The 25,185-nt window shown below is 36.3% G+C and overlaps 1 protein-coding gene across 2 annotated transcripts in view; it reads left to right on the top strand.

Moving 5' to 3' along the window:
• STK3 (serine/threonine kinase 3) overlaps positions 1-25,185 on the top strand; it is a 130,200-nt gene that overhangs the window by 23,779 nt on the left and 81,236 nt on the right. For both annotated transcript variants that reach the window (XM_058833243.1, XM_058833245.1), the window contains exons 5-6: positions 3,974-4,138; positions 4,565-4,732. In XM_058833243.1, the coding sequence (XP_058689226.1) occupies positions 3,974-4,138; positions 4,565-4,732 (333 nt within the window). The remainder of the gene's footprint in view (positions 1-3,973; positions 4,139-4,564; positions 4,733-25,185) is intronic.

Here is a 25,185-nt window from a genome sequence, read left to right as displayed (position 1 = left end):
TATTTTGGAATTTGTGTATTTTGGGGTGATACTCAAAGTTTAAATATAGGTAAGTCGGCTAAAACAAACAACCCATGATTTTTTTCAAATTTATGCAAATGCGCCTAATTTTGTTGTATGGAGTTGTAAATTATACTAATACAGAATCATTGAATGGTTGATTTTGGAAAGGATCTCTGGAGGTCATCTGGCCCAACCAGCTTGCTAAAGAAAGCCCATCTATAGTTGGCTGCCCAGGGCCATTTCTACATGGTTTCCAAGGAGGTGGACTCCACAGGTTCCCTGGGTAAACTGCTCCAGTGCTTAGTCACATTCAGAGTAAAAAGTTTCCTGCTGTTTAGAGAGAATCTCCTGTGTTTCACAGTGTGTCCGTTGCCTCTGTTCCTATCACTGGGCACCACTGAAAAGAGCCTGACTCCATCCTCTTTGCACCTCCCCTTCAGTTATTTGCAGACATTAAAAAAATTCCCCATAAGCTTTATCTTCTCCAGGCTGAACAGTCCCAGCTCTCAGTCTCTCTTCCTGGGAGAGATGTTCCAGTCCCTTGATCATCTTTGTGGCCCTTTGTTAACTCTCTCTGGTGTGTTCATGTTTATTATACTGAGAAGCCCAGAAGTGGACCCAGCACTCCAGGTGTGGGGTCAGCAGTGCAGAGCGGAAGGAAAGGATCACTTACCTCCCTGCACCTCTTGGCAACTTTGTCTCATGCAGCCCAGGATACCATTTGATTCTTGACAGACAGTGTAAAAAATACTTAAATACTATTAATGTGTGCAAAAATATCTGCACAAGATGGTTCTGGTCTACAGGAACAATGTAAGTGGAGCTTTTTTTACAACACTTAATACATCCAATAAGGGAAGAAATGGTCTATGTGGGGCTCAGCTGCAATACTGCATAGTTAAATAAGGTTTTGGGGTTTAGAAGTATACATGTGGAGAACTTAGTAATTTATGTGCTTTCATTGTTATGCATAGACAGTATGTGTTCCGCAAAAAGTTTAAATTGCATAAAAATAATGAAATTAATTATTTTGAAAGCTTTTTTCAAAGTGCTTGTTTTGTGGTGATTGCATGGTAATGTTCAATATGGCAGTGCGTTATTTTCTGAAAAGGGAATTTTGTCTAGGGAAGGTGGGTGTACTTTCTTGGTAAGGCTGGAAATTGCATCCTTCTAAATATTATTAAATATTAAAGTCAAACATTTTGTTTAAGTATTATTGTGCACATGCTTGGCCATGTTTAGCAACAACATAAGCAGTAGTGATTTTAGTGACTGCATTACGTTATATAGATGATGATTATACAAAGCACAAGTAGATAAATCTAGGATGACTGGAGCTGGGATTGATGTGTCTTAGAATAGTGTGAATCTGTTCTTCCTTCTTTTTTCCTATGCTTCCGGGCTACTGCTGTTTGTGACAAACATGACTCGTGCCCTCTACCTGCTACTTAGAGGTGGTAATCACTTCTCCGGGCTTTTTTGACCACTGTGTGTATTTGGATGTGTAAATGCTTTGTTCTTCTATAGTATTTAGCCATGCTAGAGCTTTACTTTGCTGAGGGTCCCAAGATTGGGCATCATGCTGCAGTACTCCAGAATTTTCTTTTGGTTTGCTGGATTCTCACTTCATAGCTTCTTTGCCAGCTTTTGGTTCCAGTGTTCTGTTAGCCTCTCCTTTTGAGAGCTGGATTTTGTCATGCAGCTGCAAAACCACTTCTCCATCTAGAGCTGATGATCCAAAGATCTCCATGTGGTTAATTTTTCAAGAACTAAAGCTAGAGGTTTACCTCCTTAGTAGAACAACATATTGAAGAGAGATCTCTGCTATGTCCTCTAAGCACCATTTATCATAATACTTGTTTATAGATTAAAGTGGGAAGAAAGTTTTATGCTTGACTTGCTACACGTTTGTCAGCGCTCAGGATCGTTTTCTGTTGCACGTTCAGGATTAGCTGCATAGAAGTCTTTGGGGATTCAGGGCATTGTATTGTTTCTGAAACTGTGTGGATTTGGCAAAGCTTGGGCAGAAGGTGTTACACTCAGCATGTCTTAAACCATTCAAGATATACAGTGTTTAATAGCCAGAGTTTAAATTGCCTGAAGTATGAGTTTGCAGTTAATCACAGTTTCAGTGATTCACCATAGAATTTTAGCTCACATATTGAGGATTGTCTCTTTCTCTGGATATCCTTTTGACCATACTTCTGTTTATTTTACAGTTGATGTGAAATACCAGATCAGGTAGATGGTTTTACTCCCATTGCACAATGCCAGGAAAGTTGTCTTATTTGAGCTGTGTATTAACAGGGTTTTCAGTTTTTCTGGCATACAGTCCTTTGAAGCATCATAGCAGTCAGCATAAAGTAGCACAAATAAAGGCTTTGAGCAGTGTGCTGCTGAATAGAAACACTGAGAGATCTCAGAGCGAAATGGTGGGAAGGAATGCATAATGCCCAGCAGAGGCAGTAAGTACTTGACTGGGAGCTAATATACCACCATCAATTTCATCCTCTGCTTGCACAGGGAAAGGTTTATAAAAGTCTCTGGAGCCCTTTGAGTATATCAACACATGCACTTTTTTTAAAAGCAATGCAAATTTGAGCAGCAGCTACTTTGCTTTGTCTTTCTTTACTATGCCATGAGTTGAATCCAGGAACTGTTTTGTTGGAAAAAATAATTGGGCAGACAGGTTTGTTTTCAACAAGGATCTGTCTGTTACAGTTGTTCAGTGGAAGGGCTGAGACACAGTGTGAATTACTGCTGTAGGTTGCAGGGAAAGGGGGGACTCTGGAGCTTAGGAATGGTGTTTAAATACATGTATATATAACTGTGCCCTTGTACTCCACACCTAGGTTTTATGAGACTGGATAGAAGCTGCAACAGGGAAGTGGTTCTGTTTGTTAAATAATTAAAACTTGTTATGAGCAGCTCAAGTGCAGATAATCTTGCTGACTAATAATTTTATTTTTCCTTTTTGTTGATACATTCTTTTGGCATAGAGTGATTGCAAGTGGGTTTTTTGTTTCTTACAGGCTTTTGATGGTGGTTGTTTTTTGGAGGGAGGTGTGGATGGATGTCAACCAACACTTTCAGAACTGAAATTGGAAGGAATTACTATTGCTTAATGTAATTTCTGTGTAGGATTGGAAAAGTTAGAGGAAAGAGGGGAAAAATGCAACCCAGCATTGCAGCCAAATCAGAGTATTCATCTTCAGTTTTGCAGTTTCTTGCATTTCTGAGAATATGTGAAGTTTGTTTGTTTAGTTCTTACATTGAAGCATCAGTGTACTGTAATTAACTGGCATTTCAGTTGTATGGATAGCTTCTTTGTATTTCCTTGAGCAATTGCATCACATGGAATGAATTATGTGTGCATGTTTTTGCTTTTAGTTGAGAACAAATGCTCATGAAAATCTGAGAAGTGTTCTCAGGGGGCTCTGGTACCTGAAAAAGAGACTCTTACTATTTCTCTGATAACACTTGTTCAGGAGCTTATGTGTTCCTATTGTGTTGATCTAAAGTGATGAGGATAAACAACTGCTAACTGGTGACTTACTCAAGAGTCTGTGTCGTTCATGAAACAAGTAAAAGAAAATATGCCTCCGTTTTTTTCGCTCTGTTGTGTTTTCTTTGGTAATGAAATGTCTGTCAGCTTGTTGCCAGTTGACTTGTTGCAATTTATTGTACCATTTGTGATGGCGTGTGACTCTGCAACGTATTAGAGTTAAGAGAAGCATTTTGGCCTGTCAAGTCTACACAACATCTTTTTTTTCTATAGTTGGCATTAAATAATTTACTTTTTATTCATTTTTTTAGCTTTAACACTGAAGTTTTCCTGGTCTGCTAAAAAAAAAAGAAAGTCAAGCATAGTGCTCTTTCTAATAATCACTATGAAATGATGATGATTTAAATAAGTCAAATATATGGACTTCATGTGTATACCTGAAAATGGTTTTATGTTTTCTTGCAGCTAACAGAAGATGAAATTGCAACTATTTTGAAATCTACTCTTAAAGGACTTGAATACTTGCACTTTATGAGAAAAATACATAGAGATATAAAAGCTGGAAACATCCTTCTTAACACTGAGGGACATGCAAAATTAGCTGATTTTGGTGTGGCTGGCCAGTTAACAGTAAGTAACTGTGGAAAGATCATTTAAAAATTCTATATCACTCCTAACCTTGTTCTTTCACCTTTGTCTTTTGCCTTGAATTTTGTGTCTGAGCAGTGTCACTGCCACTGGTGGTAGTGTCAGAACTAACATTCTTTATCATGGTGAGTATTTAATGTAGTGCAGAGCTATTTAGTTTTTAGTTGTTTCTCTTTATAATCCAGTGTATCAAGTGCCTCATGATCCCTTTAAATTTTAGCTTGATGTTTGATTATTGTCACCACTTCGGCCTCAGTAGGCTTATAGGCTGAATCTGTTTGGTGTTAATTGGAAGGCACTACCAATTGACCTTTGGGTGAATAATTTAACTTTCAAATACAGAATTGATATAAAAATAATCTCAAAATAAGCATCTCTGGTTTAATTGCATAAATAATGTAATTACAGGATACAATGGCAAAACGTAATACCGTTATAGGAACTCCCTTTTGGATGGCTCCTGAAGTCATACAAGAGATTGGCTACAACTGTGTGGCAGACATCTGGTCCCTTGGTATAACGTCAATAGAAATGGCTGAAGGAAAGCCTCCGTATGCTGATATTCACCCAATGAGAGTAAGTGTGTTGGTGGCATTGTTTGTTTTATTATTAAAAACAACAAACCCTCAAACCCACAAAACATTCAAACCCCCCTAATACTGGAATCCTACAGCTGTATGTTTATGAATAGAGATTTTAATACTAACAATTTTTGCTTCCTGTATTGCTTCCTCTTGACTCCAGTTTGCCTGTATTTTAACTTGTTTCTGTAAAGTTTCAGAATGCCTTTGTCTCTGTTTGAGGGGAAGCTGCAGCAGGAAGCTCTTAATTGGCTTTGGGGTAATATATGGAATCTATTTCATACTGTAACTGCACTTGGAGACTTCCATCACCAAGAGTCCATCTGCTTTTGAAAGGCAGTTTTGAAATAAAGGTGACCTAAAGAGGAATTCAAAACTGTCCTATGGGAGCAGTGCTAATATTACTATTAGTAACACCTGACAGCTTTTATTTACTAGTGACTCCTTAGATCTCTTACTGTATAAGTTTACTTTTTGCAAAATAAATAGTAAAGAGAATTAGTTGCTTTATGAGGAGTAGCAGTTACAAAGGAATTACTTGGAGAAGTTAATGGGGAACAATGTTTATCTAGGGATAACTTGACATTGTTAGTCATGGTGTTATTATTTTGTAATGAGCTATAGAATAGCTATGCTGATTGCACTGAACATCAATAAACACTCCATTCTTAAATTGTTTAAAACCCATTTTGAATTAAGAAGGCGCTTTATATTGCTTTAAACATACCTTTTCCCAGAAAAATCTTTGCAATTTGCAGCAAAATTGTCATACATACTAAATTATTTTATTCAGTTTTCTTTTGCTGGTGCCTCATATATCAGGATCTTACTATAAAGAGGCCACCACTATAGAAAGAGAAGATCCTGTTAATATACAATTACTGTAAGGTGATGCACATCTGAATTCAAGTGTATTTAGTGCTGTTTTAGTTTGTGGTGTTCTTGATTTTTGATTGTATGTGCTCTTTGGAGGAGAGATGTCTCTTGAAATTTCTGTTAAATCTGGTGGGTGATTTTCATTTAGAAACGTTACATAATTTTGGAAGCAAAGTTTAATAGTTTTCCTGCACCATGTTTTTTTTCTATGTAATTAACTGTTTTAAAATTACAATTCAAACTAAAAATACTCAGATGAAAGCTAAGAACAAAATAAGTATCTCTGAAGCTGGATTTTGATGGGAATTAAAGTTAAGATGAAATAAACTCTAAAAATATTTTGAAGAATGATGACAAATTAAATACACTTGATCATGCTAGTATTTTTGGTTATGCTTCTAACAAAAATGCCTTGATTACATCTGAGTAACATCATTGTATGTAGTTGCAACAGCTGTTGAAAGGTGAGGACTACATTATCGTTGAGGATTTTTATGTGCATGACAAAAGCTGCTTATAAATCAAAGGTCACTGAGTTTGAATGCTTGTGAATCTGTTTAATTCTTGCAATCAAGTGAATGCTATCAAAGGCCAATGTAATATAACACAATTCTGGATTACATACAACATGTGTTCTTGTTAATAAATTACGTTATGGTTTTTAAGGGCTTGTATTTAGTTAGTACTCTTTTGTATATTTGATACCTCCAGTTTTTCTTAATTTTTATTAGTGAGTTGTTACAGTGGTTAACAAGAAATACACAGATTTAAGTTGCAATAGTTTTTCTGGTGTCATATGATACAGCTTCACAGGATTTTTTGCCATATGTAGATGCTTTGTTTTAGTTATGACACAGAATTGATACAGGCAAGCATGAAAGCTTGGGCAAATTTTCATTGCTTTTTCTAGATGTTGCTGGAGTTCTGTGGTATTTATGTAAGGCACAATTTTGTTGCCTGGGAATGCACAGTGAAATTTCCATGCACACTATTTTGCTGTAGGCTGGTTGGCACTGCCACAAAGGTAATGCACTGCCAGTAGGCCATTTCCTTGTCAACTGCATTTACAGCTTAATAGAAATATTACATGACTTCTTTAAACAAGTGTTTTGGCAGAGAGGAAATAGCAGATTCCATGCAAACAAGCATAGCTTCCTCTGCTTAACCACACTCTGACTTCTCCAAAGAATTGTACTAGTTTCAGCTGTGAAGGAAGAAGTGGGGGGTGCAAAATGGAATTTCAGGTGGGAGGGGGAAGAAGAAACAGGATTTTTCTGTTTAAGTATTCCTGTCATAGTATTTGACTGTGTCATCCATGCTATTTCACTTGTTATTGCTGCAAACCTGTGTTCAACAAGAGCTATACTTGTCACACTTGGTTTGAGGCTCAAAGGTCAAGAGCACTTGCCAACTCAATAGTTGCAATGCTTTATTCGCCTAAGAATTATGGACTACCTCACATATTTGATGTCAGAGTCCTTTTCTGCTTTTGCTAATGACGAAAAGCGAAGCTTCTGTATTTTCTGTTTTTTTTCAAAGGGGTGTTTTCATGTAGTTTTAAAGGAGGGAAAAATACAGATGCCCTCAAGGTTGCTCTAAAACATGGTGATACAGCCACTAGAAATAGGAAGAAATTTGCTTAAAAAAAAAAAAAAATCACTCAAACCTAAATAATTTAACTCATCTAGCAGGGCTAAATGCATTTTGATTGCAGTAGACTGTGCATCAGCAAGGGTTAATGTGCAAACAGTGTTTGCATCTGCCTTTGATTGCTCTACTGTGATGAACAGTTAGCAATTTATAGTGGAGCTAATTAAAGGGAATTTCACTGTGGTTCTAGATCAAGACTCAATCTCTTCCTCTGAAGCTTAATGTTTTAACAGTTGAGTTCCCATGTCCCCATTGACTGCAGCATATATGCTGTAGTGATAAAATATTTATGTCCTACCCCAGACAAAACTTAATTCAAGCCATTAACTCTTTTGTTTGGTCACTCCTTTGCATGTGATATCTATCGTTATTATTTCTAAATTCCCTATTTTTACTCTCTAACAAGAGCAGAGAATGGTCTGTTTTACTGTAACAGTTGTAATTTTGCTTTTTTGCTAAAAACTGGTAACATGCTTGTAAATATATCCTCTGTCTTTGCTACTCAAGCATGATCTCAAATTGTCATCTAAGAATTGTTTTTGGTGGAATATCCTTTAAGCTGTGTAGTTTACATATGATCGTTCTCCTGCTGATACTTGGCTTTAATAACACGTAGATTAACAGCACTTTGCCGTAAACTTAAGCATGGCTCTTTTTGGAGTCCTTCTCTAGGCCACCCTTACTAAAATTCTTCCTCATGTTCATGCAATGATGTGATCAGTTATTTCTGCAAGACTGAGATTTTTATGATCAATGTAAGTGTGGGCTGCTGCTGTTACAGACATACTGTCTGTAGCCAGGAGTTCCTGACCTTTCCATTAAGCAAACACTAACATTTTGTGGCCTCACATATATGGAGTCGGATAAAGCAGCTGATCTTCTGAAAAGTTAACGTGATAGAAACCTCCTAGAAGTGGGCCAGAGATGTTGTAGGAGCATGTAGTGGACAGAGGAAATGGGTTGAGGGGAATTACTGTTTTTGAGCCTTTTAGACCAACTATAGAACTGCAATGTGTGTTTTATAAAATTTCCTCTTTGTGAGGTCAACAGTGACTGACAGGTTGTTGTGCTTTAAATAAATGCTGGTATCTCTCTTACAAAAGACAAGGAAAAAAAAAAAAAAAAAGAAGCCCAGATTCTTCTCTTTCATGCTTATCGGGCAGCTGCAATAATTCACATTGTTGTGGCATGGAAGAAGCTGGTGCTAGATGTGTTTTTCAACACTTCACAGTATTGGTCTTTGTTTCTTTATGGTGAAGTTTGTTGGAAATGGACATGTGGGCATCACATGTTCTGCAGTGAATTGGAGGAAGCCAATTTGAACTGCTTCCATTTGCCTTAAGTTCAATCATGATATTTATTTTTCCATGGCACTTACCCAGATAATCCATGCCTCCTGCTTAGCCTGTGTCATTTCCACCCTGGACTAATCTGTTTGTAATAACCTTTTATTCCTGATGTATCTCATAACAAACTACGATTTCCCGGTTTTTTATTCTTGACATATTGCATTAAAACTGGAGATGGAAGTGAGAATTACTGCTCTGTAGGGCTCTAAGAAAAAAGGAGGTGTCTTGTGGAGCATGGCAGTCATATTGGGGCCAGTTTTTCAGCCACTGAGAAGACACTTTTCTGTATGCCTTTTGTGCTAGAAATTGAGGAGAGGAAAAAAGGAAAACCACTTCCGTCTTTCTGTATAGTCACTCTTGCATTTCTTCTCTCCAACAGATGGTGTTATCTCATTGGTTTCTGTTATTTTCTTTAAGAGTTCACCTATCTTATCTTAGCATTACAGCTTTTAAATTAGACCAGGTTTGTAAAAGTATATGGTTTTCTTATTTTAGTGCTTTTGCTTATCTTTACAAAGACTTTGATTAACTTCTAAAAAGTCCTTTACCTTTTAAAAACTTTCTATGAGACACTGTTAATTTGTAACTTGAGGTCTTCTTGTCTGCTGTGTCAAGATAGAGTGAGCTAATATTTAAAGAGTTTAAAATATAGATATTTGATTGTACATTACTGTTCATTATTTTACTACTCTTCACAATCTTGTGGAAGAATGACAGTGAACTGTGATGTTTTGAGGTGCACGTAACATGTTGCAGTGGGGACCTAAGACACTGATATAGCTGTGACAGCAGAGGAGTTAAGAGAAGCATGTGTTCTGTTGCAGGGTTTTCAGAGGGCTGTTGTAAAACCTTTGGCCCTCTCTAGGCTTTAAATGGAATTTTTATATTTGCTTAATTCAGACCAAAATATAGGCGATGAGTGCAGAGGGGTGGTATTTCTGCCTGTTTCCATGCATTTTCAACATCCAGTTCTACTGGAATGAGCTTTTAGGTGGTCACATGATAAGCTTGATGAGAGAATGGATCCCTCTGGAAGCTGACCAAGTAACAAGAAATAGCTTTCAATGATATTGTTAACAGGGTGCTCCAACTAGGTGGGAACAAAAATGTGTCCTAGGCTGGGACTGGTGGAAGAAATGGATCATCTGTTTTTGGGCGTCAACAAAGTTGACTTAGGTAGTTGCAAAACCAGTCTCAGTTATTAATTTATTATGATTGAAACTTAGTGATTATTTAAGGAAACTGTGGAGCTTCTCTGAAATCGACTTAAAAATGCTGGTCCTAGGGGATAAACTGGCACTTTTGTAGCTGTCCTGTTTGTCCTTTGAGGCTTTTTCTGGTTGGACATATTGATAAAATTAAACATGATTCTAGACCTTTCATGGCTGAGTGTTCCCCCACCAAGCCTTCCCCCTTCTCCACCTCATTCTGTTCTTCCACCTTTAAATGCTGTAGCTATGATACAGCAGAACTTCATGGGGGAAACTCCCATGGTCTTCAATTTGCAGGCAGCTGAAGGCAAGTTTTGATTCATAATGTATTTGCCTCTGGTACTATTTATAGGCAAAGTTTCAAATAGGTGTTATAATTTCATTCAAGAAACAAAATAAGCACTGTTAACACCAGACTTTATTTGTCTAAGAGAAGATGAAGCATGTTCTCTATACAGACTGAGGAAAAAAAAAATTGGTCTCAAAGGAATTGCTTTCTAAATAAATCACCATGAGAAATACAAGTCCATATTCTAATGGGATATGGAACATTTTTTCCTTGAGTGAAGGACCAGTTGCCACTCTGCTAATACCAGTGCTGATCCGGGTATTGTATCTTTGGTAGTTTTCATTTTTTGTTCAATAGTTTTCAGGACTGAACTCTATGGAGGTGTGACTTATTTTCTTAAGGGTTCTTAACAAAGAAAAGCTTCAAATTATAATTAAATATGCTGCTAATTCAAATTAGTCCTGTCTACCTGCTCTAACCAAAATGTGAATAATTGTTGTGTGGGGATTGTTGTATGAACCAAAACAAAAAAAGATGAGGCAATGCATTTTTAAAAAAAAAGGTGCTAAATGTTTTTTTCATTCAAGATTTATTTTACTTGTCAATATAAATAAATATATTTACTTATTTAAAATGAATGATCAATTTTTATAGTGTGTGAACAGACCTCTCTACCTGAGCTGCTTATGATATAGTAAGTAATTGCTGAGGTGTAGACCAGGTTTTAACACCCTATTCATGATTTGGCTCCTTTCAGCAAAGCTTCTGGAATAAGATGATAAATGTTGGGCAAATTAAAATGAGTGATCTTTTGAACTTGCATATCTGTGCATGTTTCCATTTTTTGTGAGCAAATACCTGAGGTCCTACCTAAAAGAAGTATTTGCATAGTTTGCTAGAATCTTAATAGATAAATCTGGATAATAGATCTACTGATCACCAGGAGAATTGCTGTAGTTGTCACAACAATTGGACTTGGTAGCGTATTTCATCAGCTGTTATTCTTTAATGGGTACATGAAAGCATGTTTTCTATGGGTTGTTATATGTACCTTAATGTGAGGAGATATATTTCTGGAATGCAATTAAAGCAACTTAACTGTTACAGTAATGGCATTTTTGCTAGATAAAAAGACAGGCTTTAGATACTTGGTAATTGTGTCAGTTTGACATTACTTTTATTGTGGTTATTTTTAGCAGTGAATTGAAAAGTAAATAAAGGGCAAATTGTGGTCCTGCAGAAAAATAATTTTCTGTCATAGTTTCACTTATGGCTCTTGGGCCAGCTGCTCATAGAGGTGTGGAGATCCTGTTCTGTAGATTTTTAAATTCTTTTTAATTTCTAAGTGTGTTTGGTTCTCCAAACTTAGAGCTACCATTTATGATTTTAGTTACAATATGTTTTGTGTTCACTTACATATGTAAGCTGAGCTCAAGTGCTTTCTTCCTTAAGCTTGTATTTTTTGTGGAAATTCTAGTCATAGATACAGACATATTACCCTTTGAACATAACTTCTTTTTTAATATGTAATGCCTGCAGGATTAAAGCAGGCAGTGAATTTCAAAAGGTTTTAATTTGCGTATTTGTTAGTCATCAGCCCTCCTATGGACTTGCTGTAGAAGTGAAGGGGAAAAATTCTTATGAGTGAGGAAGTCAACCCAGGGAAGTGTTCTAGGGGTATAGTGTAGTTTCTTGTGGTATAGAAATTTAATTTCTTTCAGTTTTTCAGTGTGCCTAGCTTAGAATTTTAGTGAGAATTCCTTTGGCATGGCTTAGTCTAAATATATAAATGGACTAAAACGAAATGGTATGTGAGTTGTCCTCAGACACTGAAGACAAGTTTAGAAGCATCTGGTTACAAAACATGAAATATAGCATGTGATGTTTTATTTATTTTCTTAAATTGCTATCAATAGTTCATTGATTGACTTTGCCAGACCCAGTGACATGTATTGAGCCTCCTAGGGAATGATGTGCCAGCATGGCAGCATCCAGTTTCCAAGATTGGATAGCTTACTATGCAAATGAATAGTGTGTTTAGTATCAGCCCATTTTATGTGAAAGGGGAGATTTGTAATACCACTGCGAAAGCAATGTAGGAAAAATACCATTTGTTCTCTGGCAAAACTTGAGAGATGGTGAAAAGTTTCTCCCTGATAGCCCAATGAACATTTTAAAGAGGTTCTGCCATGTGGGTTCTCAAACAAAGGATTGATAGCTATCTCTGGTTTTTTGAACTCTTTAATGATACGATATTAGCATTGATTTGCTGTGAAAATCTTAGATTACTTGAGGTGTGTTCAGTGATTAAATTGGAGGATGACAGCATCCTATTCCTGTTCACATGAAAGCTTTTGAAAAAGTCTACAATCTGATGTAATTGTTGTCTTCCTGTAGTATTGCTTTTTTAATTTACCCCTTTTTTCTTGCATGTCTCTATCTTGCTTTTCTTTTTAGTGAAGAGATGGCTTGAAAGTTCATGTAGCAAAGCTGTTGCAATGTTAGTAAAGTGCAGTTAAAAGTTATAGAATAGTTGCAGAATCTAGCATACATGTTTGCCTGTGGTTTAGATAATGCATCCTCACTCCTTCACATCACTAGAATTTTCTTTATGTCACTAGAAGTTTGGGAAGTATAATAAATGTTTATTACTGTTAAGTATAAATTGTACATTTTCAAATTTTGTTGGGTTTGCTGGTGCGTATGTGTGCAAAAAGGAAATGTTAATCTGTCATGTGTAATAAAGTAGCAGAAACAGAATATTTGAAATTTGTACTGGAACTGGAGTTTAATTTGAATTAAATGGAAAACATTTATTGCATGCTTCTAAATGAGGATTTAATTAAAATTAAATTAGTGCATCTTTTTAGACTTACCCCTGAATAGGAAATTTGAGACATGCTTCAGTTGATGGTTGGTTTTCTCTGACTTCGATTAATCACTTTCAAAGTAAGTGGAGGATCAGTACAGTAATTCTGTAATTACACACAAGTCAGTTAACTTAAAACTTTTAAGTAAAATAACTGTAAAGGGAGTTTGATGTTGGTTAGTTTCATGTAATGCTGTGCATCTTCTGTGAGTGATTCAGATTCTTAGAAGTGCTAATCTGAAAAAAGGACCCATACCATAATGCTACCTATTTATTTACAAGATGCTTGGGTGGTAAATGTTGGACCTGGGAAAATAATTTTTCAAAGATGTTTGAACAGTAAACAGAGGTTGAATGAAGCCATGAAATTGATGGAAATATTCTTGATGACTTGAGTGAGCCCTGGCTCAAGCCCTATGCCCCTGAGCACTAATGACTATGTGATAGAACTGTTAATGAGGGGAAAGCCCAGAATGTGTCCAGCAGACCCAGCATGGCACAGGTTAACGGTATCAGCTGTGGCTGGGCTGGCTGCTTTCTCCTGGGAAAATGCTAAAAGCAAACAACCTTCCACCAAAAAGCTTATTCAGAAGTTTTAAATTGCTGAAGATTTGCTCATTCGTAATGTTAGTAATACCGTAAACATAGATTACAGTGCAAAACAAAATGATTTTGCAACTTGAAGATCTCAAGAAAATTTCATTTCAAATGATCAATTTGTAGTAAATCATCAAGATGCATTAAATCTAAAATGTCAGTTTTAGCATGACAAGACTTTTTATTAATGAGCTTTACAGCCATTGTTATTTAAAAAACAAACAAACAAACTTTCTGTCATTTGTACATGTCATTGTATCCTGAATTTATTCAGTTTCTGTTTAACCTGCACTATGGATGTGGAAAATAATTCAGAAATATATTTATGCACAGATTTAGGAGAATTTATTTTATTTGCAATTCTATAATATCTTGAAGGATATTGTCAAGTATACCACTTTTAAGTGAAGAGCTATACATATTAGCTACAAATATACTTCAATTTTTTATTTCTATTATCTTTCTAGTTCTAGGATTAGCACTAAATATACAAGGTTAATTTTTATTCAGAGTGTGGTAGTCAGCTTCATTAAAGAGGAGGGAGTCTGTATATTGCTTTTAATTAAAATGTCTGTTTCAATTTTTGTATATAACTAATATCTTTTTAAGCCAAAAAAGAACTTGGTAAACAATTTTAAGACATTCTTGGAAACTTGAATTAATGTTTATTTATTGAAGTGAATTTTATGTTCATTTTTTTCTTAAATATGTTTTCTGTCAGTATGTCTAGTTGACCTGGAGGAAGTGCTTTGGAGACTTGACTGCTGTATTGCCAAATTCTTAACACGTTATTACAAGTTTTAAAATCAGAAGTGTATTTACTTGGTTTTTAGGTAAAGTCATATCTGATTTTTTAATATGTGGGAGAAAACCGCAATCAAATTAGGAGGAAAATATTAAGCTTCTGTTGCTACTTACCAGTAGATTTTTATATGCTTTGAGGCTATACTGGTTGTTTACATTTGTAAAGAATCTAAAAAATTGCTTAGATTAGGAGGAGGAAAAAATTTGGAATGAAGAAAGCTTATAAGGACTGCATGTACCCTGTTTCTGTCCTGGTATTATATTGCCTTAAAATGTACACTAGGTAATTTTTAAAGAGGATGATGCATATTTAATGAAGAAATTTATTTATTTAAAAGGAAGGGCTGCCAATCAGTCTAAATTTACTTCAGTTAAAACTTGATGGTCTAAAGACAACTTATAATCCTTTTCTTGTTATAAAGTATTGTCAAATTTGTAGTAGTATCAGTTAAGTTTATGGAAACTTCGTTTTAAGGTGGTTTAAAATAGAAGTAAATCTTAATTTGTATTTGATGGCACCTGTTTTCATTTTGTTTCCCTGGCAACACCAGTGGTATCAAAAATTGCCCACAGACCACCCTGATTTTAGAGAAGAATGAAATCAGCCTCGCTCAGCCTTTGATTTAACTGACTAAATACTTAGACAAAGCTTTAATATAGAGTCAGTACTTTGCCAATTAACTCAAATGATTTGGGTGTACAATTTGTGCTTTTTTTTTTTAATTAGAACTCTGTACTAACGTGAGTTTGTAATTTTCTGCTGTTTTTAAAATGCATTGAGATACAGGAAGTACTTTTGATACACTGTCTCAAAAAGTGTTTGAAAGCTGTATTAACTGCCTGCAGAAAAGTAGAGTAAAAACTCATAGTTTCTAGATTACACATTCTGCCTCCTTATAAAGCTGCACGGATCCAAGATTTTCTTCCAGATGTAAATTGTCATTAGGTACATTCCCGTGGAGAACGAAGGCAACATCAGTGTTACCTTCAGATTCTACTTGTGTCTGTGTTTCTTAACTGTGTCTGAGAACTCACCTTATGAAAATTACATATATGTTGTTCCAAATGCCACAAATCTTAATGCTTTATCAGTTTGTGTTTCAGAAACACAAACATGGACATAATTCAAAATACTGCCTATCATTACCTACTTGCCTGAAAAACCGCTTTACTGACAGAAGCCTCATCTGCTGTGAGGAGCTCCCCCCAGGGCTCTGTGCTATACTGTTGATTATTAAAATAAGGAAAAAGTTGGTGTTCTGGTGGAGATTTATAGTGATAGTTACAGGAGTACTGGACAGTCTGAGAAGTTTAAGGTGTCTTACATTTTCCATTCTCCCCCAGAAACTTAGAATGATTTTGGAAGCTAATGAAATAATCTGTTCCCAGAAAAGAGAGTACCTCTGATGGAGTTCATGGGTACCTGTGGTGTAGTAATTCCCAGTGTCCTGGTGCTGGGACTGGAGGCATTAGGGATGGCAGCCCAGTATTTTCTCTAGAGCTGCTCCTTTTCTCATGCTATGAAAACATAAAACAGGTAGCATCAGCCAGCACAAGATTTATTGCCAAACTGACGTGCATATGTTGAAACAGTCATCTGTTTCAAGCGGGATGTTCCTTAAGAAGTGTAATAATAATAATCATGAACTCTAACCTGGGACAGAGGGCACATCTGTACTGGGCAGGTACATCCAGACACAAGTGAACTTTGCCTGTACTGTCCCTTTTGCAGTTTTCTCTAGGAGTTTCTCTGGAGTAACTGTGTGTGCACTGTAAATGTCTTGCTTTTTGTTTGTTTCTCTGAATAATATGACTAATTTGTACAAGCTGTATTTTTTGATATTTAGAAGTGGCTAGCATTTGATTCTTGGTGGTGAAAATGAGCATATGCAAGTTCGTAATTTGTAAAGCATGCTGTTGTTAAACAGTTAGAATAATTAAATTATTTAGAGAAATTGACACAAAGTTTCTTAGAACTTGATCCTTCTAGCAGCTGTGTGAATTGTCGTGTATAAATCGTGACTGTGGAGCAGCTGGTTGCATTGCCACTTGCTTGGTGTGAAAATACGTGGAGTGTGCAGTAGCTGGAAGGTTCTTTCTAGACTGGAAGTACTACAGTAAGCTGATGGTGCTGGAGAAGGGTCTTACTGCTGTAGGCCTGGGTAAACCATAGGACAGGCTAAAAGCCAGAGGACATGTCTGTCTGGATGGGTGTTGAAAAGTTGGTGGGTGCTCTCTTGGACAGCTGTGCTGCCCAAGGGACAGCTCAGGAGCGGTGCACTGCCCCGATGTACCTCTGTACCCAAAGTAGCGTACCTCGCCTCTGAGTTTGTTTCCATGTTTTCCTCTCTCTGTGTGAAAGATAGCTTCTGTTTCAGGCTGTAATTCATAACCTTTAATGCAGAATTCATTCACAGAGCTGGGACTGAATGGGGACACAGAAGTGCATTTCACCAAGCACCTAAATCATATGTTGCAAGATTTCTGCTACTGGCTTGTTGACTTTGTGCATGTTCAGGTTAGATTAAGATTTAGTTCAGCACTAAATCAGCTGATGCAAAATTTAGCCTGTTAAATTTCTTTTTAAATTAACTTACTGCAGGAGAACAGTGTATTCTTTTGTGGTGTTTCTGATTCAGCATTATGATTCCTAAAGCTGCTTTAGTGTTGTCTGGAAAGAGCTTTGATAAAAATCAACTAGACTTACATGCCCATAATATAAGGGTTTGTTCTTGACCCCTTAGTACTTATAGATGAAGTCAGTGGGTATAATGTTAATTTTCTTAAGCCAGTAAGTCATATATGTTTTCCAGGTATTGTTTCATGCACTGAGCATGTTCTTTTCCTACTGCTTTTTAACAGTCTAGTTAGGAAGTTACCTTGATTCCTTACCTGTATTCAGAAAATAAAAACATGGTTGGCTCAGCTTGCTTTCACACCTGAAGGAAACTTTTTTCCCATAAAATTAACCTTTAATGTTAGCATAAGAAGGAGGTCTATCCTCAACATCATAATTACATTTGTAACACATTTAATGAATGACAGTTGTCAGAAGACACATGGTGATTAGATGGAGAGTGCCAAACCTGGCATTGACACAGGAACTTTTTTTTTGCCTTTCGTAACATAACTTTGATTAAAAGATGCTCTTGATGCATGTTGTCAAAATAAATAATTTTCACACTCCAGAATTTCAGCAATTGACAAAAGTCTCTACCTTTATTGGTTTCCTTTGACAGTTAAATTTATAAAAATAGCCTCTCAGAGTGACTTTAAAGGCAGTAAGCTGGATTATTAGGGGCAAAGACATCAAATCTGGAGCTAAAAACAGGCACTGAAAATATCTTCCTTTCCGATTAAATTGGAGAATTGTTACCTAGGCTCTGCTGCTGTAGAGTAAACACAGGGTGATTTGACTTCTGCATTATTCCCTTCTCTAGCTTTGTTTTGCTTTCATGATAGGAATCAAAAACTTATAATTTCATGATTGCTATGCCCAAGATGGGCTTTAATTTAAAAAATGTATTCAATTATTTCATTGTATTTCACTACTTATAAATAAACATCTGTAATATATACTTATTTATAAGCATTTTAGTATTATGTTTGTAAGAATTCTACTGGACTTCTGACGTTGAAGTGGGAGCTTTTGGTTGCTATTGAGGCTTCAGAATTTATTGACAAATTCATCTGTAAGGGAAATTTGTTTAACAGAGTAAAACATTATGTTTCTAATGCCTTTGCATTTCAGATGGTGGTGGTTTAAATTATGACACCAGCCCTGTGCCTTAGGGCTTGCAATTCTTTAACTTTTTTCAGATGCATCAACTAAGCATTGCCTAATTTGTTATGAAATTGAAAGAAAAGTTGTTCAATAATTCTTAGTAAGTTGTGCTGCTAACATCTGTTTCTGATAAAATACTGGTAATATGATAAGAATTGAAAGAATTGTGTGATTACTAGTTTCAAATAACCATTCCAATGATGGTCAACCAAAGACAGCTTTTCTTTCACTGAGAGAGTCATATATATGTATTGAGTGTTAAGTCCAAATGGCAGAGAAAGCTAATGCTGTTGGGATGCTATGCAAAAGTAAGGTGTGTTGGTTTTGGATGCTGTTCTTTACAGAACCTCTGGCAAATGTAGGAGTTAAGTTTTATGTTTTCTCTTATTAAATTTATCATTAAGTGTATTATTACCTAAGGAAATTATTGAATTTTCTCTAAAAAAATGAAGATGACTACTTGTTACAGACAATTTAAATATGTATGCTTGGCTTTTTTTTTTTAATCAGTGTTTTTAATATATAAACAGTGGTTCTGAAAAAAAATAAAAATAAATTTGTCATTTGGCAGTTAAAGGGATCTGTTCTAGAAGTGGAAGGTTTTAAATGGCCCTGTTTAGAGCCGGAGTAAGGGTTGGCTGGTCCCCTACCATAAGCTAAAGCCAAATTTTGAAACTTAGAGTTGTTCAGGTCAGGCAAGATGTGCTCAGGAATATTGTTTTTTCTTTTCCCAATTTCCACATGAATTTTCATCTCTTCCACCTGCTTTATTGTCCCTGATGGTTTGGCCAAGCAAAGGGGAGCTCTCCAGCATGGAAGCAGAGAAAAGATACGTCAAGTCACAGGAGTGAAGCTTGGCAAAGTCACCTTGAGAGACTGGAGTTCTGTTTCACAGAGAAGATGAGAACCCACCCATGGTGATCACTGGGGGAGCCTCTGCTTTTAGATTTTTCAGTAGAAGTAGTTTCATTTGTATTTTGTTGTCTCTGTACACCAGCTTAAAGAGAAAAAACAGTGACTGAGTTCAGGGTGTGTATGTGAGTAGCTAATGGATGTGACTGATATATTCTAAGAATTCACCGTTCCTTAACTGCTGTACCTTGTGCTCATGTAACCTGCAGTTATGCTTCATCTCCAGTACAAACAGCCTTGCTAGGGAAATACAGCAAATCTTGTTCAGAGGCAGAGCAGTAAGTTTTAAAAACTTGCATCTAGAAGGATGGTAATGAGGCTCAGTATTTTCAGACAAAAATGAGCATGGTATTCTTTGTATTTTTCTCCCATGGTTACAAGCTACTTCCAGACATGAGGAAACCTGTCTCCATTGAATGAAGGTGAAAAAAACTACAAATTTTTATTGTTTTGTTTTTTTTTTTTTAATATCCATATCTATGGAGTTAATTCTTTGAGAGGACTATATGTGTATATATAAAATCCATAAACATATCTCAGTGTCTGTGGCAATGTGGCGGGAGCTGCTGAGACCACCACCTTCCAAGAGCTTGATATCTTCACAGGAAAGGGATAGCTCTGCACACCAGGCACTCACGCACAATGATGTTCTCTGAGGGCTGATGAAAAAGACAAGAGGGATTCTTTGTATGGTGTTGCTAGTGAGTGTATTATCCTCGCCTAGAAGAGGACCAGGGACAAAGAACAGAGAACAAAGGAGGGTGCAGGGTTATATAGTACCAGGGAAGGGTGGAACGTCAGGTCTGAGAGCCAATGGGTTGAGGGCAGAGGGGCGGTGCAGAGGCGTGGCTAAGGGTTAACAGCCAGCTGGGATCTAGGGGTGGAGTAACGAGGAAGTGGGACCAATAGGGAAATCAAGAGCGGGGAACATTCTAGAACTGGGGCTGGGAGAAGGGATGACATAACTGATATAACATATAACAGCAAGGGACTGTGGGAGAACATTCCTGATAATGGGTGTCTTATTCCAGGGCACCCCACTGACAGCATCCCCTACCAGCTCCTGGGATGCAACAAATATCTATAAAGAAAGAGCTTAGTTTTTTATATACAGGAATATATTTATGTTTTGATTTATCTCTCAAAGAACTCTGTATAGATGCACAAGCACACAGAGAGAAGTTATTTCATTCTATATATTTGCAAATAATGCCCTGTTAAAAGTGGCTCTTTTCAGTCAGGCAAAAAAATGAGTATTTGTTTAATTATTTTTTAATCTCCATGTTTAATAACACTTGGAAGGCATTGTTTGTTCAGTAACTTGCGTGATGTCTTCTTGGTTATCATACAAGTACAACTGGTGATTTTTGTAGAGCCCTTCACAAAATATTCATGTATGTACAGATGACCAAGAGGAGTGATTTTGTGAGAGGGATTGCTTTTTCCCATGTGAGTATCAGCCTCCTAAGAGAGAAGTCAAGTGAAGTTCAAGTCCCTGTGAAGGTCTTTGTTCCTTAAGCTCAATAATGTAATATTTGTCAGGAGTAGTTTCTGACACTTTTCAGGAAAACATGAGTCTGGAACAATGCTTCAAAACTTACCACTTGATATAGGGAACTTCCAAAGGAGTTTTTTTTGCCTTGGAAATCCACAGGAAATAATAATTCTTCCTATTTCATGTCAAGCTTTTTCTTTAGGACTTCTATCACTTGCGTTACTTCTCCTTTTGGTTTCCATGAGGAACTTCTAACTCAGTCCTGCTCTATTTGAGTGCTAGGAGCCCTGTTCAGCTAGAAAGTGTTCTGGAGCATACTGGAGGTGTTCAAAAGCTATCTGGACATAGTCCTTGGCATCTGCCTCTGAGTGCTTCTAGTTGGTCAGGAGGGTTGAACAAGATGGCCTCCGGAGATCCCTTCCAATACCAACTATTCTGTGACTGTGATGTTCCTCAGAAATTCTTGAATTTGTAGTAATTTCCTTTAACCTGTACCTTTTAATAGAGTCTTCCTTATTGTTGACCTTGGATCTTAGGAAGAATGGAGGAGTTTGATTAACTTTGTGACTCTGAAGACTTTTTATAGGGATTAGGTTATTATTTCCTTATGCTGGGAATCTACCAGCTGATATGCTTTTCAAATTGCATGTGTCCATCAGCTAACATAGATGTCATTCATGCTTGGTTTTTCTACTTGCTTAGGAATATTTCTTGCCTCTAATGTCTCTTCTCTGAAGGAGCTTTCTAGATAATCTTATCTCAGGCTGGATAGAGGAATTTCTGTGAAGCTGCTCGAGTGGAATGAATACATACAATTAGAGCAAGAGAGAGAGGTGTAAGTTCCTCACCATTTTCAAAGTGTACCTTTCTCAGGTCTGCAAAGCCTTCTCTTGGTAGTTCCATACATACATATGTTGTAAAGTATCCTGCTATCCAAAGGCTGTTCAAGCAAGATGAATCTTGAAGATGTTTTTTGGGAAGCTTCATGTGAACTATGCAGTTTACTCAGTGAATAGTTATATGGCTGGAGGAACCAGGAGTGTGATTGCTAACATATCATTTGAGGAGAGAGGAAAGGCCATTTACATGTAACTATATATGGCTGCTGTGTCTTGAAGAACCTTTACATTCAGAAATCCTTTTCTCTGTCTGCCCTGAGGTATTTTGTATAAACTGGGGAAAAGCTGCTAGGAATTAAGGGTATGATATGGCCCATTTATACGATATCAGCATTTCTAGTCACTGCTTCAACTATTGCTATATTGTTTGCATACTTGAGTGATTGCAAGAGCCACATTGCTAAACTGTAATTTTTTCAGCAATATAGACTATAAATTTTTGTTCCCTAAACAGTTTGTGAAGGAATGTTATTTCTGTGTGTACCTATAGTAACAGGGCTTTGCTTTCACGTGTTTTTTTTCTCTGTATCGTCAGTCATTGCAGAAAAGCTATGATACATATCTTCAAATGGAACAAAATGGTTAAGCCAGACCCTAACAAAAATGGAGAAAATATGATATGTAAGTGTTTGGACAGGGCAGTAAAACACAGATCACAGACGCAACCCCAACACTTATGAAATTCTAAAAAATATTCCAGACTAAATAATGTGGGAGTCGTGACTCTAGATGCTTGCTATTTTTTTCATCTTCTCTCCTCAGGTTTGTTTACAATTTGGTTTAAGCAAAGGAAGATAGATGAAAGGCCAGTACACATTCTTGCAGATTTTTTAGCAGTGTCTGTGTATCCTTCTGGCCTCCAAAATATCTAATGCTAGGAATTTTTTTTCTTAATTATGGAGAATTTTTCACTTCTATGTCCTCGATATCCTGTAGAGTGATACCATATACATATAACTGTAAGCAGTTTATCTGCATGACTGGTGTGCAGTATTTTGAAGGTGACGAAGTCTAGTGGGCATCTAATTAGCATTAATGGCACTGAATGCCATTAGCTAATGCATTTTAATTAATCCGTTGTGTTGTGCTTGTGTTTCCTCTGTTGGGTGAAATTTGTTGAAAGTATAGTAGATCATATTGGGAGGAATTAGGGGTGGATACAAAACCTTGAGATGATACAAATAATAGTTAAATTGTATAATTCAGTGTGTTACAGAATAAACAAATAATGAGACTACTACTTTATAACATGGATTACATTTTATTTTAGCAATTGATAATAGTGCTTGAGAGGTGGATAACTTCTGGGGGAAAAAATGATGCCAAGTCCAGACAGACACGATTAGAAAGAATATCACTGACTGATTTGCAGTCAGGTGCACCAAGTCTAAACTAATGCTTAATTTAATAGCACAGTTCTTAACTACTGTTTATAGCTAGTATTTTTGTCAAAAGAGAGTCAGCCCTTGATCACAACTAAGGCATTAAGAAAGACATACTGTTTATTTCTTTCTTGGAGATAAGCTTGAGGGTTTTCTTACTCCTCTGGAACTAGTTTCTCTGCATTATCAGTAAAGGTTATTGTATGGCTAATTACATGGCAGTTAAGGTTGATTTGAGAATACAAATGTTGTTGCAGAAATAAAGAGGCTTATTTTTAGTGCTCATTAAATCTACAGTGCTATATTTTTCTTTTTTACTGTGGTATGTTCAAATGAGCAGGCTTGAAAAGGTTAGTTAGTCACTGGGGATATTAAAAATAAAGTGGAAACTAAATTGTTTGTACTACTTGGAGTATTAAAAGTGTATGTTTTTAAAATAAGTAGAGAACGAGGAAACAACAAAAACTTTGAATCTGTTCGTATCTATCATCTCTGGATGGAAAGTGGTGACTTTTAAATTAGTACATTTCAATATGAGAAATCTGGAAGGCATGCAAAAAAAATGGTAGTTTTTAGCTTCAGTGTTGTGTTTGATGTTATTCAAAATGTAATTCAAGCAATTGTGTTCTGTAGCCACTGTATGACCTACCCAGCGGCAATCAGCCCCCGCCTTTAAAAAAAAAAGAAAAAAAAGCCAATTGGCCTGTGTTTAGCTTACTAAATGTCATCTGGATTCAGTAAAATGCAAGTGACCTGCATTGAATTAGTATAATTGTAATACAAACAGAACATCTCATAGTTTTGGTCTTATACAGGAAAAGAGAAAGTTGGAGAGATTTTTCAGTTTGATAAATAAAACTGAAGATACAGAGTTAACTTTGGCTCACAGTTCGTTTTACTTTTTACTGTCTCTTAAAAAAAATACACGGCATCTGAATCTTGTGTGTACATTTTCTCTTTGGAACATTTTCTGTTTTTGAAGAAACTTCCTGAGGATGTATGTGGTATCAGATCATGAGCAACTGTTACCATTCCAGTTTCCTCAGACACAATGCGATTTTAGAGATATTTCTTTTAACTGCTTTACCTAGCTGGTCCAGAATTTGGTATATTGCTTTATCTCTGTCATTTGGTAGGATTGCTTTTGAATTCCATGATGTATTTTATATTTTTTACACTGTTCCAGAGAGCAATGCTTACACCTACCAAGCTGACACAGTGCCTTGAAGAACTAAAGTATCAGTTCAGGCAGTATATTTGAATTTTAACTCTGACTATGATCTTGCAGTTGTATTATTGAATTTAGTTTAAAAGGAGTGTTAGATTTATAAAATGTAAGATTAGTATCATTGTGTAAGTAATACTATGCCTTGGATGTACTTTTCATTTGGACATTCAAATGTTGAGATTTTACTTTGTAATGCCTCCCACATGCATGGCCTATGGAATAGAAATAAATAGTTTTACTGTAGCAACTACATATCTCTACAGGAAAGAATGTGGCTATTACACCAACCTAGCAATGAAATTTAAGGGTCTACAATATAAATAACATTTATTTAAAACTAATAGGGAGAATACTGGAAACACTAGCAAGGCAAGGGCAGTAGCACTGTTTTTTATATGTGCCTGGTAGCTGGGAAAGCAACACCATTGGGTCTTGTATTCTCTTAGTACCTAGAGAGTCAGTGGAGCAGAAACAGGAGAGGTTTTCATTCTTCGCTTGAAGGTAGACAGTGCTTTAAGATGAAAGAACTCAATTACTCTTTAATAGACTACAAAATCTGTAATTAATTTGTTGTTTTCATTATGTCAGTAGGATGTTGGTATTTAATGTCTGTAATTTTGTAATCTGTCAGTTTAATTTTAGTTCTTAGTGTGCACACTACAAGTGAATGAGTTGTTTTGCTTTGTGCTGGTGGTTGCCTTTTGCTGTCACCTCTTCATCTGCTACCATTGTAAAAGGTGAAGTAAGAGGCAGCAAACACTGATGAAAGGCATTGTTCTTTTGTGTTTTGTGTTTCTTGTCATTCTGCTTCTGTACCTAGGCTGACCAAACATCATAATCCTATCTTTTTTTTTTTTATTATTTTTTAAATTAATTTTATATGAGCTGAAGACAAATGGGAAGGTGGTGGTGGTGGAAAAGATCTTCAAAACACATGCACAAATTTTGATAATGAAGTTCTGAACCTATGTTTGTCTATATGTTTTTGTAGAATAAAACAGTAGTTCTGGAACTTCTTGGGTAGTTTATTGGCAAGTTTCCTACAATGTAAACTGAATATTCCTTATTAAAATTCAAACTCATTAGCTCCTCTTTGGTTCTTT

This window comes from Poecile atricapillus, chromosome 2 (assembly GCF_030490865.1).
Source record: "Poecile atricapillus isolate bPoeAtr1 chromosome 2, bPoeAtr1.hap1, whole genome shotgun sequence".
Lineage (NCBI taxonomy): Eukaryota > Metazoa > Chordata > Aves > Passeriformes > Paridae > Poecile > Poecile atricapillus.
The sequence above is the reverse complement of the archived record's forward strand: the minus strand, read 5'-3'. Positions and strand labels throughout refer to the sequence as shown.